Source organism: Crotalus tigris, unplaced genomic scaffold (assembly GCF_016545835.1).
Source record: "Crotalus tigris isolate CLP2741 ecotype Arizona unplaced genomic scaffold, ASM1654583v1 scf7180000018525.42219311030:4301911, whole genome shotgun sequence".
NCBI lineage: Eukaryota > Metazoa > Chordata > Lepidosauria > Squamata > Viperidae > Crotalus > Crotalus tigris.
Window position 1 is genome coordinate 3,174,689 of NW_024097057.1, and position 16,364 is coordinate 3,191,052.

The window sequence follows — 16,364 nt, forward strand, 5'->3', positions numbered from 1 at the left end:
AAGAGGGGACTTTTTTAATGTCCAATTGTTCTCCCGACCGAAGGATGGCTTTGGGGCTGCTGGAAAGAGCATTCTAAATATACCCCAAGGAGGCCTGTTGGGAACAGCTTGGGCTGGAGATAAAACTCTTTGTTCTGCCACAAAGAAGGAAAAACCTCAATTCCGGTACTGGGTCGGTTGAAAAATAAATGATCTTGGCCCTGCAACATCTGGGAAGAGGAAGGTCTGCCTAGCCTGACCTTCTGAGATAAGACGGCTTCTTGCGCCAAGCCCTGTGCATCCATGTGCTGCATGGAGAAGGCTGGGGAGGACTGTCTTGCTCAGAGCTGCTCAGTTTCAAAGAAGAGGCCAGGCGCCTTGAAGTGAGAAGCGTCTGGCACCAGGGCTTAATTGCAGAAGAAACCAAGGGCAAGAAGGCCCAGCCTCGCCCAAGCTACTAAGAAGTGGCTTGAGGACACAAGGGTGTCGTTGTGGCCAGGAAAACAAGATGTGGATTAAAAAGAGTTTCCTACCTTTTGGATATGGACTTCCCTTCTTGTTGAGCTAAAGCCCAGCTCTGTTGCAGTGGAAACCTACCAGCTCAGTCCCCAATGATCCCACATTGTAGATGGTCACCTGGAAGAAGGCTGAGATCAAGTCTGGTTTAAGAAGGATCTCAAATAAAGGCACGCTGGAAATTGCCAGTCCACAGTTACCCAGACTGAGATCAGGGACATCTGCAGAATGGTGTATGTGTGTGTGTGTGTGGGTGCATGTGTCAAAAAAGACATCTGTTGCCAAAAGCCCTGTTCCTTTTGCATGTGTGTACCCTTCCCCCCATCTTATGAACCTCAATGTCTGAGGTCAAGACCTAGCTGGAGACAACTTTCAGTTCATCAAGTAATTTTTGATTCAGTTCATCAAGTAACCACATGGATAGTTTTTCTTCTCCATGATGGTCTATCCCTGGTCTTTCAGTTCTCCTAATGGTGCACTCATTGCCACTTTGACTCAGCCTATTCACCTTGCTGCTGCTCGTTCTCTTCCTCAAATTCTTTTCAACTTTCCCATCATCAGAGTCTTCAGAGTGTTGGGTCTCCTGCATGATAATTTGAGGATAATTTGAGCCTGGTGATTTGTGCCTTGAGTGAGAATTCTGGGTTGATTTGCTCAATAATCCATCAGTTTGTCCTCTTATCTGGTATCTTCTCCAGTACCAGAGTTTAAGTGGCATCAATACTCTTCTTCTCCTGCTTCTTTAAGGTCCAACTTTTGCTTCCACAGAGCATCCTAGGGAGGTTTATGGTTTGCATAATCCTGATCTTTGTAGGAATGGTCACATCAAGGCATCTGGGTATCTTTTCCAGGGCCTTCATGGCTGCTGTACAAAGTCTCAGTGTGCATTTTTTGACTGCTTGTTCCTTTACTACTGATGGTTGATCCCAGAAGGCAGAAGCTCTCCACCCCTTTGATACCTTCACATTCAAAGACTGGTTATTCTGCCTGTTGTTATTAGTTCAATCTTTAGATTTAATTTTAGTCCCATTTTTTTTCCATTCAATCTATTTTTACTAAAAGTGAAAAATAGCCTTGCAGATCCTTAGTATTTTCAGCTATCGGGATAAAGAGTTATCGGCATAGTCCAGGTTATTGATGCTTCTTCCTCCTATTGTAAAATCACACACCCCCTCTTTCAGTGCAGCTTCTCTCTCTCTCTCTCTATATATAATAAATAATAAATAAGAGGAGAGGATAAACTCACTCGCTTGCCAACCTGGTGCCCATCTACTTTTGCCATGTTCTGTCTGTATTGTGACTTCTTGACTTTTCCTGAGAGTTAGACAATGGGATGTTCTAGGATTCCCATTTTTGCGAGCACTTTCCACAGCCTGATCCAGTTTCATTTCCTCTCTCACTCTTGGAAATATATCTGTTGGGGCTTTAGGAAGCCTCTATTTGGGAAGGGGGGGGTCCATATGAGAAATTGATATATGTGAAGGGAGTCAACATGGTTTGGGCAAAGAAGCAGCCTTCCAGTCATAGTTCAGTTAAACCCTTTTATCAATGCCAGCTTCTTGTCTGCAAGGGCGAGTCCTTGGCCTCCCTGTTCCTCTCCTCTGGTGGTCTTCTCCTTCACTAAGCAGTTGGGTCTCCTGTCTGCTCTCTCTGGGGATCCAAGAGGACCCAGTTTGTTCTTGTTTCAATACAAAAATGCTTGGCCCTTATTTGGAAGAGCAGCCTGCAGAAGGGATTAAGGTGATCCTGTGTGGCATGAGCTCAGCAGGAGAAAATGAGGCTGAGAGGAAGAACAGCCATTTGGAGGAAGCGGCCCAAGGTGGATGTGGTGAAAGATCTGGTAGGAAAGGAGAAATTTACTTCAGTGGGTGGAATAATCTGAATCCTCTTCTCTTCCTCTTCTTTCTTTTCTTCTTCCTCTTCTTCCTTTCTTCTTCCTCTTCCTCTCCTGTTCCTCTCCCCCTCCCCCTCCTCCATTCTTCTTTTTCTGCTCCATCTCCTTTCTCCCGCCTCTTCTTCTCATTTATTTCTTCTTTACTCCCTTATTTTGTTATCTATCATAACAATAAGGCAGAAGCCATAACTAAAGCTCATTCCAGTTAGAACTTGTAGGCCACAAGTTTTCCCATTGCTACTGAACATCTTGGCATGTGCTGCCATCATCCATAAACGACCCTAGGAGACAACATGTTCTTCTGAAAAATACTAATATGGTCTGTCACACTGACAAGTAAGCAGGTATCCTTAGATGTTCTGAGAGACATAACTGCACAAATCCTCATCATTTGTTTGGGCAGATAGATCTTGGCAGAGGTGGGATTCAAATAGGTGAACAACCGGTTCTCTGTGTGCATGCCGCTTCCGGAAGTCCATTCTGGGCCTGGGCAACAAAAAATTAGCTACCGGTTCTGCCGAAGTGGTGCGAACTGACTGAATCCCACCACAGGGTCTTGGGAGTCCAAAACATCCGGAGGATGCCACTCCTTCTGTACACTGCCAACAGCATCACTTCAAACCATGATCTGATTGATTTTCCGCCCATATCTTGGATACTGATGGAAACCTGCTGTATCATATACCTGCCATCTAAGTCTTTTGAGGGGTATATTATCTACACCAGGGGTCCCCAACCCCGGTCCGTGGCATGCCAACAACCAGTCCACACAAACAAGCAAAGCCCCATCTGCGGGATGCAGGCAGCACACAAAACCACGGAAAAACCTCTCTCCATGGAACTGATCCCTGGTGCCCAAAAGGTTGGGGGCCTCTGGTCTACACAATTAGAGCACCACACCCACAACCTCAAATCTTTTGAAGTTGGGCACCAAGCTATAATTCTTTAATACAGCAGAATGAGGGAGCGCTTAAATAAATTGGAAATAATTACTTTAATTCTTATCTGATTCATTTAATAATGCCCAAGTTAAAAGCATTCCATTTGGGGTTTATTTTCCTGATCCCGCCTGTTCTTCTTTTGTGGTCCTGCCTACTTTTTTGGACTGCTGCCCCCGATATGCTTTTCAAAGATTAAATGTTAACTTTCAATCTGAAACAGCTTGTGTGCACTTGCCAGGAACGGTTGAATCCGTCAGCTTCAGTTTTTTTCATTTTTGACCTGTGGAATCTCAGCCTCAGTTGTTCTTTTAAAGTTCACCCTAAAAAGTGTACAGGTAGTAGAGTTACGAGCACAACTGCGCCCCAAATTTCTGTTGCTAAGCGAGACAGTTGTTAAGTGATTTTTTTTACTCCATTTCACGACCTTTCTTGCCACAATTAATAATTAAGTAATTGTTACAGTTGTTAAGTTAGCAGCACAGTTGTTAAGTGAATCTGGCTTCCCCATTGACTTTGCTTGTCAGGAGGTCGCAAAAACGGATCACGTGACCTCGAGACACGGCAGCCGTCAGAGGCATCTGAATTTTGATCATGTGGCCACGGGGATGCTGCAACAGTCCTAAGTGTGGCAAATGGTAATAAGTCTAGTTTTTCAGTGCTGCTGTAACTTCCAGCCATCACTAAATGAACTTTTGTACTACCTGCTTGTCCCGTGGGCCACCTTTTCTCCAGTCTATGCACTTTACCTCACCTGCAGAGTTGTTGCCAATGTTTTTTTTCCCAAATGCAAATGGTCAGGGTGGGGAGGCATTATTTTCACCATTTGCATAGTTGCGTGATGCGAAGCTTCACAGGGTTTGATGGAGAGCCGTTGGCAGCAGTGGCTAGGCACAACCTCCACCCAGATGCCTCCGAGGTGCCAATTTCATCCATTCTTGGACTTGTTTCTTTCTTTCTTTATCAAATTGATCCAATTGGATGGTTTTCTTGTTGAATCCGAGCCAAAGGTGTTGTATTCCACGGCTTCTTTTGCTATTTTGGGGTTTGTTTTCCAGATAAGCTGCAATAGGGCAACTGCATTTGAAAAACATTGGAGGCAGGAACAGAGAATTTTTAAGACCCTGTCAGGAATGTTATTTGATTTTCTGCCTCTCGGTATGTTTTGGGGCAGCTGTCCACTCTTGGAGTAAACCAGCCAAAGAAACCAAAGTTATGCATGCTAATAGAGAGATCCAACCTAGAACTAAGAAGAAATTTCCTGACAGTGAGAACAATCCATCAGTGGAACTCCTTGCCTCCAGAAGTTGTGGGTGCTCCTGCCTGAGTGGGGGGTTGGGCTAGATGACCTCCAAAGTCCCTTCTAACTTTATTATTATTAGTATCCTTGCCTAAATAGATAAATAAAATTGAACTGGGTTCCCTTGATGCCTTTCAACTCTGCCCCTTGGATATTTATGCACATATTAAGGAATGGTGGATTAGCCTTCCAGGCTTCTGATACTCTAAGCCAGTGGTTCTCAGCCTTTCTAATGCCGCGACCCCATAATACAGTTCTCCATGTTGTGGTGACCCCCAACCACTTATACATCACCGGGTGCCAGGGGCATGGCCAAAGAAAAGGGGGAAAAAATGGCGGACAGCCTTGTTTGGCGACCCCCGTGAAATGGTCGTTCGACCCCAAATGGGGTCCCGACCCACAGGTTGAGAACCACTGCTCTAAGCCAATGTTTCTCAACTTTAAAATTTTTAAGATGTCTGAACTTCAACTCCTGGAATTCCTCAGCCAGTATGAAGCCCACATATCTTAAAATTACTAAGGTTCAGAAACACTATTTTAAGTGAATAGAATGTTTTGTGCTTTACCAGCTTCCTATTTAAGCTTTTAAAACAAAACAAGTTTTTCAAGTCAGGTGGAACTGAGAATCTGTGTGGGCCCCCAAAGAGAAATTCTTCTATAATTTTTTATTTGGTTTCCCCTCCTTGAAGGTTGCCAAAGTACCTCATCAGGCAGGACAAGAAGCAACGGATGGAAACTAATCAAGAAGAGAAGCAACCTAGAACTAAGGAAAAAAATCCTGACAGTATTAGAACAATTAATCAGTGGAACGACTTGCCTCCAGAAATTATGGGTGCTCCATTCCTGAATTTTTTTCAAGAAGAGACTTGGATAACCATTTGTCCGAAATGGTGCCAGGTCTCCTGCTTGAGCAGGGGGTTGGACTAGAAGACCTCCAAGGTCCCTTCCAGCTTTCTGTTATTCTGTTATCTTTCTTTTCTTATTTCTCATTCCCCCCCTAGTTTTTTCTGTAGTCATCATGGTATAATTTTTCTTGTAAAAATTGATTTTTGAGATAATAACATTAATGGAAAGGCCGAGAAAGAAGCTGACTTAGAAAAAACCAACTCCAAAACGAATTTCCTTCCAGCTTTCAAAACTTGTCATGCGGTAGCCCAAAATGAGTTGAAATGCATCTGGTCCCTGAGCTGATAAGGTCTTGTGCAAAAGAGGAATGCCCGGTGTGTGAAATTGTCATAATAACTGGTTTTGTGTAACCCAGTTTATCAGCAGCAGCTGATTGTGGGTGGTTCGAACAAAAGGAAGCTGTTGAGGCAAACACAGTTGCCTGCATCAATTAAAGATCAACTTTCTAGGTAATTCCTTCGCTGCATTGCAAATTATTGAGACTTCAGCTGGAAATTTGAGTCTGGTCTTGAAGCCCCATTTTAAGCAAAGTTCAAATAAACTGGAGCCGATACAGAGAAGGCAGTGAAGATGATCGGGAAGCTGGAAAGAGAAGATGATCAGAGAAGAAGCTGAATGAATGAGATGGGTCTAGTTGGGAAAAGCAAGGTAATAGTTTTCAAGGACTTGAAGGGGCCCCCAGAAGAGGACTGAAGGCTGTTTTCAGCAGCAGAGAAAGTGAAAAAAAGAAAAGATGGCAGATATGACCATGAAATCAAAGTCCCACTCTGTTTTTAGTGCACTGGGATGCCCATTAAAAAAAGGCAGACATTTAATTGCATTGTTGCAGCCACCATTCTATTTTTTTTTTTTTTTACTTCTCCTGGGTCTCCTGGGGGAGGCACCTGCAGTACAGTGATAACAGCTTGAAGTTACATAGATTCCTGTTAAATGTCAGAAGGAACTTCCTAGCTTAGCAAATTCACAGAGACACCAGGCAGCCAGTGACTCAAACTACCAAGACTTTGAAAGAATGTGAAGCTCTGTAGCTTCAAACTGTCCTGCCTCAGCTGTGGACTTCTTACAGTTGGGTGGAGAACTCCTATAAAGATCTGCTACCTCCAGGAACCATGGAAGAAATGGCAGGTTCTGGACAAGATTTATGCTGCTCAGAAGTCTAAATCATGTTCTTCCAAGCTCTTTGGATGGTGAGGAGGGAACTCTGTCAATCTTTGTGTCAATGGTTTCTAGGATTTCTTTGTGGCTTTGGAGCTGAACTTGGCAACTTTAAGACTGGTGGAGTTCAGCTTCCAGAACTCCTTGGCCAGCCATGGAATTCTGGGTGCATTACAAGTTTTAAAATTGCAAAGTTTGGAGATCTCTTCTGTAGCCTAAAGAAAGAAAACTGTGCTTTTATTACAAATCCTTTGGTTTCTCCTTGTCTTCTCTTTATCTCTCATTTCAATTCTGATTTTCTGTCTTTGGAAGATACCATGGCATTGACTGTTCCTGGCTGTGTTTCTTCCCCTTTTCTAACAAGTCCTGTCTTGAGGCTTCAAAGGGAGAGATGCAGAAGAAAGCCACCGCCGGGTGAATTTTTGTATGGGACCAGAACTGCTCTTTTTAACTTGGTACTCTCAGCCCGACTCCCCAAGAAAAATAAAATTGATTTCCACAATTCTGACAATCTCTTTCTCTTTCAAGGGCTCCATGGTGTTTCTCAACATCATGACCTAGAAGAAATCCCAACTTGTGACAGAAAACACCACAACCTTCATCTTCCCACTTTGGGACCCACGCTATCCTCTGTGAAAGCCTTTCTCACGCCATTTGATAACTGGTGATGCCGATGTGGACTCGTTCCTTTACTTGGTGCATTTAATTTGCTCATTTAATTTGCTCGGGGGAGTGAGGCTGCATCTTTCTCACCTCTGATGGAAAGGCCACATTCCCCATTGCTTTGAGCAAAGATTTCAGTTTTGATTAGGTGGGTGCAAACATTTGGCTTCACAGAGGAGGCAACTGTGAAGTCTCCCATACCAATGTTTGCTATAACCGTTGAAGGAACTGAATTTTTTCTTCTTAATATCTTCCTGCCAGCTGTAGATTACAGCTACAAAGGGCAAGCATTACTGCTTTATTTTGTTTTTGTTTCCCGATACAATGCTTTCTATCATTTGTTATTTTTATAGTCACTTTATGTTTCTGAAGGGAAAGATATGGGATCATCATCATCAGAAGAACAATAGCAATATTATTTTATATCACACCTCTGGCAGTTTAAGGCAGAATTCATAGGGGTCTAGTCATATTTTATCCCTACAGAGTCAAAATGGGAAACCTATTCTGCTTCCAATAAATCTCATTCATTCCTGACTGTTTTTATCTTTTATCTTAACTGTTTTAAATCTGCTGTTGGATTCTGTTTTTATCTTGATTCTAATAGTTTCCAGTTATTCAGAAATATCCCCTTTGGTTTTTCCTATGGCTTTCTTCTCTCTTCTTTTCTTTTATGTCCAAAAGCTATATTTAGGCAAACAGACCATGCAGTTCGGCTGAAGGAGAAACAGTTAGTAATTTGCTGTTCAGAAATAAATATCCAAACCTTGAGATGTGCAAACTGCCGCTTATCTGCTCTTTCTCCCACACATTCCTGGGGTTTCTTTCCCATAGAAAGCTGGGACTGTTTTAAGAAGAACACAGGACTTGCCTCTTAGGATAGTTGCACTGATCTTTTCCAGGGACAAAGAGCCTGTGGATCCCAAGGTCTGGAGAAGTGGGAGGCTGATGGGCAGTGTAGTGCAAAAGACTCATAGGGTGTCATAGTTGGGGAAGTACATAGGGTCCTGCCCAGCAGTGGGGCCATTGACACTGTAGTTTCTTTCTTTCTTTCTTTCTTTCTTTCTTTCTTTCTTTCTTTCTTTCTTTCTTTCTTTCTTTCTTTCTTTCTTTCTTTCTTTCTTTCTTTCTTTCTTTCTTTCTTTCTTTCTCTCTCTTTTCCTTTCTTTCTCTCTCTCTCCCCTTCCTTCCTTCCTTCCTTCCTTCCATTTATAAATAACTCAAGACAGTGAACATACCTAATACTCCTTCCTCCTTCTATTTCCACCAAAGCAACAACTCTGTGAGGTGGCTTGGGCTGAGAGAGGGGGACTGTTCTAAGGCCACCCAGCTGGTTTTCATGCCTAAGGTGGGACTAGAACTCCCAGCCGCCGGGGATGATTGTCCAAAATCTCCCAGTTGGTTTTCACGCCTAAGGCGGAACTCCCAGGCTCCTGGTGATTGGCCCAAAGTTTCCCAGCCATCTTTCATGCCTAAGGCAGGACTAGAATTCACAGTCTCCTGGTTTCTAGCCTTATCTCTTGACTACTAGACTATTCCTGCTTCTCTGCCCAGCAAACAGAATTGTGGATCAGGATGAATGCACATATTTGTCCCACCAAGATATATGGGGGGGAAAATGGAGCGAAATTCCTCACTTCAGGGCTGGAAATTCCTTTTTATTTGTTTTTTTTTGTTTTGTTTTTTTTCTCTCATCCAAAACAAATGAAAGCTGCTTTGCCCATGACTTCTGTCTGGCTGCTGTCTTTGTCCTGGTTCATTTCAGATTTTAATTGTCTCCAAATTGGGCGGCCTTTAGAAGGGTTCTGCTGGGCTTAATGGAAAACCTTCCTTGCCTAGCTGAGAAAGGAGAGAAAGATGAATAACAATGGCTGGAAATGATTCCTCCGCCTGTTTCTGCTTAAAGGACAGACGCAACTTCATCTGGACCAGGGTGGTCATCCTGTGCCTGACTGACTCAGGCCCCAAAATGGGGAAAGTCGTCCTTTGGCGTTTGAGTTCTTGAAAAGAAAGCTGCGGTTTGCATTAATCTCTTGCCACACATCAGATGCTGGGCACGGAGGATTACATACCGCTTGCTTCCTTGCCTTAAAAAAAAACATACAGGGGGTCTCCAGCTCATTTTGATGCAAGGATTATGATGCAGGTTTATCTGCCGAGTCCCTGGCTTCTCAGAGAGACTTGAGCCTTGATGGCCACCCCTTTTGGCCAACATTTAGACGGCGATGCCATTGAGAGAAGGAGAACACTGGTGGGTTAGACTGGGCTGGGCTGGGCTGCTGGCTACAATTTAGTCTGTGCTGCGGCTAACAGCAGCTAAGCAGCCTTATTTGGAAGTGGTCTGGAATGTATTATTTTGTTTTGAAATGAGCTTCAAATTTTAATCCAGAAAAAAAGAGAAGATGTCAAGCGCAAAGACCAGGTCCACACATGAAGGTTCAATTAGGCTGATTTATTGCTGAAGCCTATGCCCAGGAATCTTCTCCACTGAGGGTGGACACCTGGTTGAATAAGGGCCAATGTCTGTGGAGATTCTCCGTCCTCCAGGTCCTGGTTGTCCCAAAAGCGCTTTCTCAGGAGGCAACTGGACTTTCTTGTTTTTCCTTCGAAGATGTTTCACTTCTCATCCAAGAAGCTTCTTCTTTGAAAAAACTGAAGAAGCTTCTTGGATGAGAAGCAAAATGAGGGATGAGGGAGAAAAATAGCCCAGTTGCCTTGTGAAAAAGGACCTTTGGGATAAGGGCCAATGGCACTCAAGGGGTGTTGGAGCTAATTTGCTTATGGCTACATAAAGATTCTAGGCTAATTCCCCTTTTCATTCCACCCCCAGGTTTTGCCAGGTCTTCCCCCCACAGAAAAAGTAAGTCATGAATTGAAGTTTGTGAAATGTAACCTTACCTACTCAAGTTCTTGGCTAAAATAACATATAAATATACAGGTGGTTCTTGACTCACAACTGTTCTCCTAGTCACAGTTCAAAATTATGAACGACCCAAAGAAGAAACTTTTGACCCAGATCGGAAGTGCCGATGATTCCCCCCCTTGTGATCACGTGACACCACTTCGAGCACTCGGCAACACAGCTGCATTTAGGACCATTTGCAGCATCCCATGGGTGACCCAATTAAAAAACATAATTGACAAGATCTTCCATTTTCCACAATTCTTTTGCAGAAACACCGTGTTGGGATTTTAATTCCAGGATTGCAGATGCTTCCAGAAGACCCACATCTTCAAGAAGAGTGTCTCTCAGAAGATCACAGTTGCCACATTAAGCCTCTGCTAGATCTCTCAGCCCAAGACCAGATCTCCCAAGATGCTCTTCTACCTTCTTTCTGTCTTTTTCCAGCTCCAAGGTAACATAAACACTCTTAATTTTATTTTCTCCATTCATGGAGAATTGGAATCTCATACCTTGTCTCTTCTATGGTGAATTTATCGTGATATATACCCTTCTTGCCAATCCTGGTTCCTCCCAGTTCCCTTGGACTACAAGTCCCACCAAGTATGGTTAATGCCTTTGCTGGTGGTGGGTTCAATAGTGGGAAAATATCTGTAAGAGATGACCAGGCGGAGCCGGAGGGAGGGGTCAAACGTGTCATCAGTCCCGAGTCTCTTTGTGCCCACAAGAGTTTAGCCCTCCTTGAATTCCGTTGATTCTTAGCTACCACTAATTTGCTTTAAACTGTTAGTAGTTCAGATTCTTGTAGAGAGCTTTAGTGTGCCATAAAAAGCTCCCTTTTTGCAAGCATCTTCACCACTAGGCCTTTAGCATACAATAAGCCTATATCAGGGGTCTTCAAACTTGGCCCTTTTATGACTTGTGGACTTCAAGTCCCAGAATTCCTCAGGCAGGCACGCATGCCTGGCTGAAGAATTCTGGGACTTGAAGTCCACAAGTCATAAAAGGGCCAAGTTTGAAGACCCCTGGCCTAATGGATGCCTTATACAGGGTAGTCCTTGACTTACAACCTCAGTGGAACCTCTGTTCCTAAGCATGCCCAATGGTACTACTATCTTTTTGGCCACAGTTTTTAAGCAAATCACTGCAGTTATTAGGGGTCTCCTACGGCTGTTAAGTGAATCAACCTTCTCCTATTGACCTCACGTCTGGGAATGGCGATCACATAACCCTGGGATACTGCAACCATCGTAAATTCACGCTGGTGGCCAAGCCTCCAGATTTTGACCCTTTGACTGTGGGGATGCTCAGATAGTTGTAAGTGCAATGACCAGGTGTGAATCACTTTTTTTCAGGGCCATTGTAACTTTGAACAAATGGTTGTAAGTCAAGGACTATCTATGGAATTTTTCTGGAGTATTTTTTTTTTCTGCTTTTCTGGAATGAACGCTTCTCTGTTTTTGTAGCATTAACTGCAAACCCTTGCAGATCTTTGGGTAATTCCCTCCGATCCTAAATCTTTGCTTTTCTTTTTTGGGGTGTGCTGTAGGTGTGCATGGGGTCAGCAGCTACGACTTCCGCTTCTGCGCTAACCGGAGGCAGACGGTTGAAGGCCACATCCGTTACAAAACCCAGCCAGACACCATCACAATCTCCAATGGTGCTGATGGACTTAATATAAGCGCCCCGTTCCCACCAGGACCTCAGCAGTCTTGGGCCTTGCCTACACTTTTGGGGACGTATCGCTTTTGCATTTACTGGTTTCAGGATGACCATCTGTTCAACCTTACTTACGGAATCAGTAGCACTTACCAGCTGAGTTACCAAGCTAATTATCCGTTCTCCTCTCTAAATGTCACCTGCAAACCGAGCGAAGATGGGCCCGATTCACTCAATAACGTCTCCTACGCTTTCAACAATGGCTCTGTCAGTCACTCCAGCGTGACGGGATGCAAGTTCGTCCTAGGTGAGTTGCATCAAACCGGGATGGACCCTGGAAAGGGAAAGACAGAATTAACATTTGCATTCACTGTTGAACGCACTGTAGTCCCTGACTTACAACAATTCGCTTAGCAACTGTTCAAAGGTACAACGGTGCTGAAAAAAGCGACTTAGGACCGTTTTTCACACTTAATGACCAGTTGGCCATGGCGGGTTTTTCCCAGGAACAGCCAACCACTGAGGCCCTTTTATTTTACTTTGCTGGTCTGCTTTGCTCCATAGATTTTTGGAAGAGAGACCAGAAGAAAACTAGCAGTGTGGAAGAAAAAATTGGGGAAGCAGAGTTAAAACTGAAGAGCTTGGAAACCCATCCTAGCAGTGATGCAGACGGGCCTTCGGAAGATCCATTTTTGTGAGTATTTGGCAGCCAATCTGCATTCTTATTCATGTATATTAATGAAGTAAGCATTGTTCGTTGGCTGCAAAAAGGAGATGGAGATGGAACAGGGTGATGGGAGGTGCTCTTTGCACAAGTCTTGCACAAGTCTGGTTGTGCAAGTAGTTAGAGATGCTCTTTGCACAAGTTTTGTATGTGTTTTAGGATCTGGAATCTCCCAACTTTTCAGATTAGCACCTACAGGTGATCCTTTGCTTATGACCACAATTGGGATCAGAATTTCTGTTTTAAGTCATTGAGGTCGTAAGTCAAGTCCGACCCAATCTTATGATGATTTTCACAATGGTCATTAGGCAAATCATATATTTCTTCAACTGTATTTTTGCCAGACATTTGCAAAAAATAGGTTGCAAATTATAATCCTGGCACTGTAAGATGCTGCCACTGGTTATAAATGTGAGCCAGTTCCCAAGTGCCCAAATTGTGATTGTGTGACTGGGGTGGAGGGGGTAGTGCAACAATTGTGTGAGTGCAGGTCATGAGTCCCTTTTTTTGAGGCTGCTGTAACAGGTGTTCAATGAATAGTTGTAAACTGAGGATGTGACGTGTACTTAGCATTTGGAGGGTGTTCTAAATACCATCTGGACACGGTGGATGTGTGTGTGGATGTGTAATGATTGTGTTGGAGAAATGGCAAGTGCAGCAAAAAAAGATTGTGTTGGAGAAATGGCAAGTGCAATCCCTGAGTCCAGTTCTTTGAGTCCACAAGTGTCTGTACAAAAAGAGCTCTCTTTAAAAAAAAAAAAAATCCAGTAAAACTAATTTATGCCTTCAAATCTAGTTCCTTAAATTGTGTAAAGCGGATCTCAGAGGCAACATTCAGAAATGGATTGAGAGCAAATTCTTGCACAGTTTTGAGGACCAAAGAAGCTGTGATTTACACATTGTGTTTAATTGTGGTTTGCCTGAATCATGGATGGTTGAAGCAATGACAGCCAGATTCCCACAGAAGGCTAAGCTGTGGTTTATGGATTACCACAGCTGGATCCATCCTTCTCAGTTAGCCCAGATGAATAATGGTCCAGTGTAGTATCTCCAGCTACATCCAGTTCTCCCATCCTCAACAGGTTCCTGCAGCAATTGGAGTCAAAGCTGAATGAACTGGAATTCCCAGGAGACCACCAGAGTTTTGAGGGGAGAGTAATGCATGCAAATATCCAGAAAGTCCCACTCCAAATTCCTGAAAGCCTTCCCATTGGAGTTACCCTGAAGGTGAGTCCAGCATCAAATTCCACTTTGCTCCATCTTCTCTTTTGCTGTTGCCCGTTTTTTTGTCATCAGTTTGCAAACCAAAGAGCATGTCTGCAAGAAAACCTGAATGCATTTCCGTGGTTCTTTATTATTTGCCACCTGTGTCTCGTGAATAATTGCATTTTAAAACTCTCTCCTGCATAAAGACGTTGGGAGCCAGGATCGATTCTCTGCGCTATAAATAAATAAGGATTCCCACTTCTTGTTTGTAAAGATGGGCTCATTTTCTGTCCGCAGGAGAACAACGTCGTCCGGAAGTTCCAAGTTAACCTGCCCAAAAAAGTGTTCGAGAAAACCAGAGATGGCTCCAAGAGCGAGGAGATGAAGGTTGTGGTGTTGTCTGCCACAAGTGAGACCCTCTTCCAGGTAGTGATGGGAAGAACCGTTTTGGTGCCCTTGGCGCTGATTCGTTCGCATATTTTAAAAAACGAAGAATTCAGTGGGACTTTGGACATGAATTTATTTTGTCTGAGTGCTGTGCCAAGAGCACCAGATGTTCAACGCAAGTTCAGAGCAGATGTTCAAGGCTCCCCCCCTTGCCTGCTTTAAAGTTGAAGGTTCCTCCAAGTCAGCCCCAACTTTTGTGCATCAAACAGAAGTGAACAGCTGCGTTGAGACGATGCAAACGTGTTTCAGTCTAAAACCAGAGAAAACACGCATTTCCTCACAAGGTTTCAGAATCTGCCTCCAAATCTATGAAAAGTTAGCTGTGCATGCTGGAATCTGTCTGCTTGGGGCTGTGTGGTATTCTTTTTCTCATGTCTCAGATATTCTATGAAACCAAGTGGCTTTTCCTCTTGCATCAGCAAAGTTGGGCTCCTAGGAAAGCTTTTGTTGCAAAGTCAACAGCTGTGCAAGAGCCCTAGTTTGAGATGGGTTTGCTCAGGAAGGTAAAATCTTCTTCGGGTTGAGCTCAAGTCCTGAACGTGTCGCCCTTTTCTTCATAACAAGACAGAAACAGTTTACTGCTGCTTTCTTTTGCAACGTCTATGGAGATTCTCATCCATCCGGGTCATAGTTGTCCCAAAGGTATTTTTTCACAAGGCAACTGGACTTCCTTGTTTTTCCTTCGAAGACGTTTCGCTTCTCGTTCAAGAAGCTTCTTCAGCAGAAGCTTCTTGGATGAGAAGCGAAACGTCTTCGAAGGAAAAACCAGAAAGTCCAGTTGCCTTGTGAAAAAGCTCCTTTGGTATTTCTTTCGTAATGTTTTTTTTTTCCTGAGCTCCCAAGTCTGCCCTGGAATTCTGAGACTCCTTGGCTGTTTCCCATCCAAATTTGAAACAGAACTGACCCAGCTTAGCTTCCCAAGTCACATAGGTCTAACGATCCCTTGCTGTGTATATACTATATGGTGGGTAGTAAGGATTTGAGCTTTGTTATTCAAATACACATGGTCCTTGGTTTACAACTCTTGGTTTAATGATAATTAGAAGTGACAATGACACTGAAAAATGTGACATATGACCAGTCCTTGTGATTAGGACCATCACGCTGTCCTTGCAGTCATCTGACCCAGCATTTGGCATCTAAACAAGGTGGCTGGCACTCCAATCCAGTCCAGTCCAAAATAAGCAAACCTGTATACTGGCTGAGGAATTCTGGTAGCTGAAGTCCAACTACAGTATCTTAAAGATGCTTAAAGGTTGAAAAACAGTACTGGTCGTCCTTGACTTACAACACTTCGCTTGGTGACAGTTCAAAGTTACAACAGCACTGAAAAAAGTGGCACGAGATGTGCAGTTGAAATCAACTGTATGTATGTATCTATGTACCGGTATGTATCTATGTATGTTTAGTTTTCAAAGTTCCTTTCTGGCAGGATAACGATTCCAACTCACTCCTTGGTGGAAATGTGATTGGCATCTCAGTGGGCAACCAGCCTGTCCATGGGTTGCCCAGAGAAGAGCGTCTCTCTATCACCTTTTGGCACCATCTCCTTCCGGTAGGTCTGAAATATCTTCTCCCCATCTCCCTGGTGGGGCGGAAGAGAATCTCCATCAAGATTTTTCATGAGCTGCCTTGAGATGAGGAACCCCTGAGAACCTAGTGATAGGACAGACTAAGCCAAAGATTACTCTGTGAGACCCTTGACTTCTATCAAGCAAGGTTTCTCCACTTCTTAATCTTTATATGGGACTGGCAATCCAACACATTCACAAAGGAAGTAGATAAATATCTTCAGGATATCTGATGAACGTGTGAATTAGCCTTGCCCCTAACATGAATTTCTAGTGGGACTTCAGTGGGAGTCACTGATGTGAGAGGGATCTAGGTGACCTGGTAGACAAATGAGCCAGCTGTGTGCTGCAGCTTCCAAAAAACCCAATGCAGTCCTGGGCTTGGTGGTGGGATTCAGCCGGTTCGCACCAGTTTGGTAGAACCAGTAGCTAATTTTTTGTTGCCCAGGCCCAGAATGGACTTCTGGAGGCGGCATCCACACAGAGAACCGGTTGTTCATATAT

The 16,364-nt window shown here is 43.7% G+C and overlaps 1 protein-coding gene across 4 annotated transcripts in view; it reads left to right on the forward strand.

Moving 5' to 3' along the window:
• LOC120312681 (adhesion G-protein coupled receptor G1-like) overlaps positions 1 to 16,364 on the forward strand; it is a 32,794-nt gene that overhangs the window by 9,977 nt on the left and 6,453 nt on the right. For 2 of the 4 annotated variants that reach the window (XM_039353753.1, XM_039353752.1), the window contains 7 exons: positions 10,182 to 10,211; positions 10,526 to 10,707; positions 11,803 to 12,219; positions 12,477 to 12,606; positions 13,719 to 13,863; positions 14,140 to 14,268; positions 15,722 to 15,844. In XM_039353753.1, coding sequence (XP_039209687.1) covers positions 10,668 to 10,707; positions 11,803 to 12,219; positions 12,477 to 12,606; positions 13,719 to 13,863; positions 14,140 to 14,268; positions 15,722 to 15,844 — 984 coding nt within the window. In that variant the 5' untranslated portion in view covers positions 10,182 to 10,211; positions 10,526 to 10,667. The remainder of the gene's footprint in view (positions 1 to 10,181; positions 10,212 to 10,525; positions 10,708 to 11,802; positions 12,220 to 12,476; positions 12,607 to 13,718; positions 13,864 to 14,139; positions 14,269 to 15,721; positions 15,845 to 16,364) is intronic. The other 2 variants (XM_039353754.1, XM_039353756.1) reach the window with 1 other exon arrangement.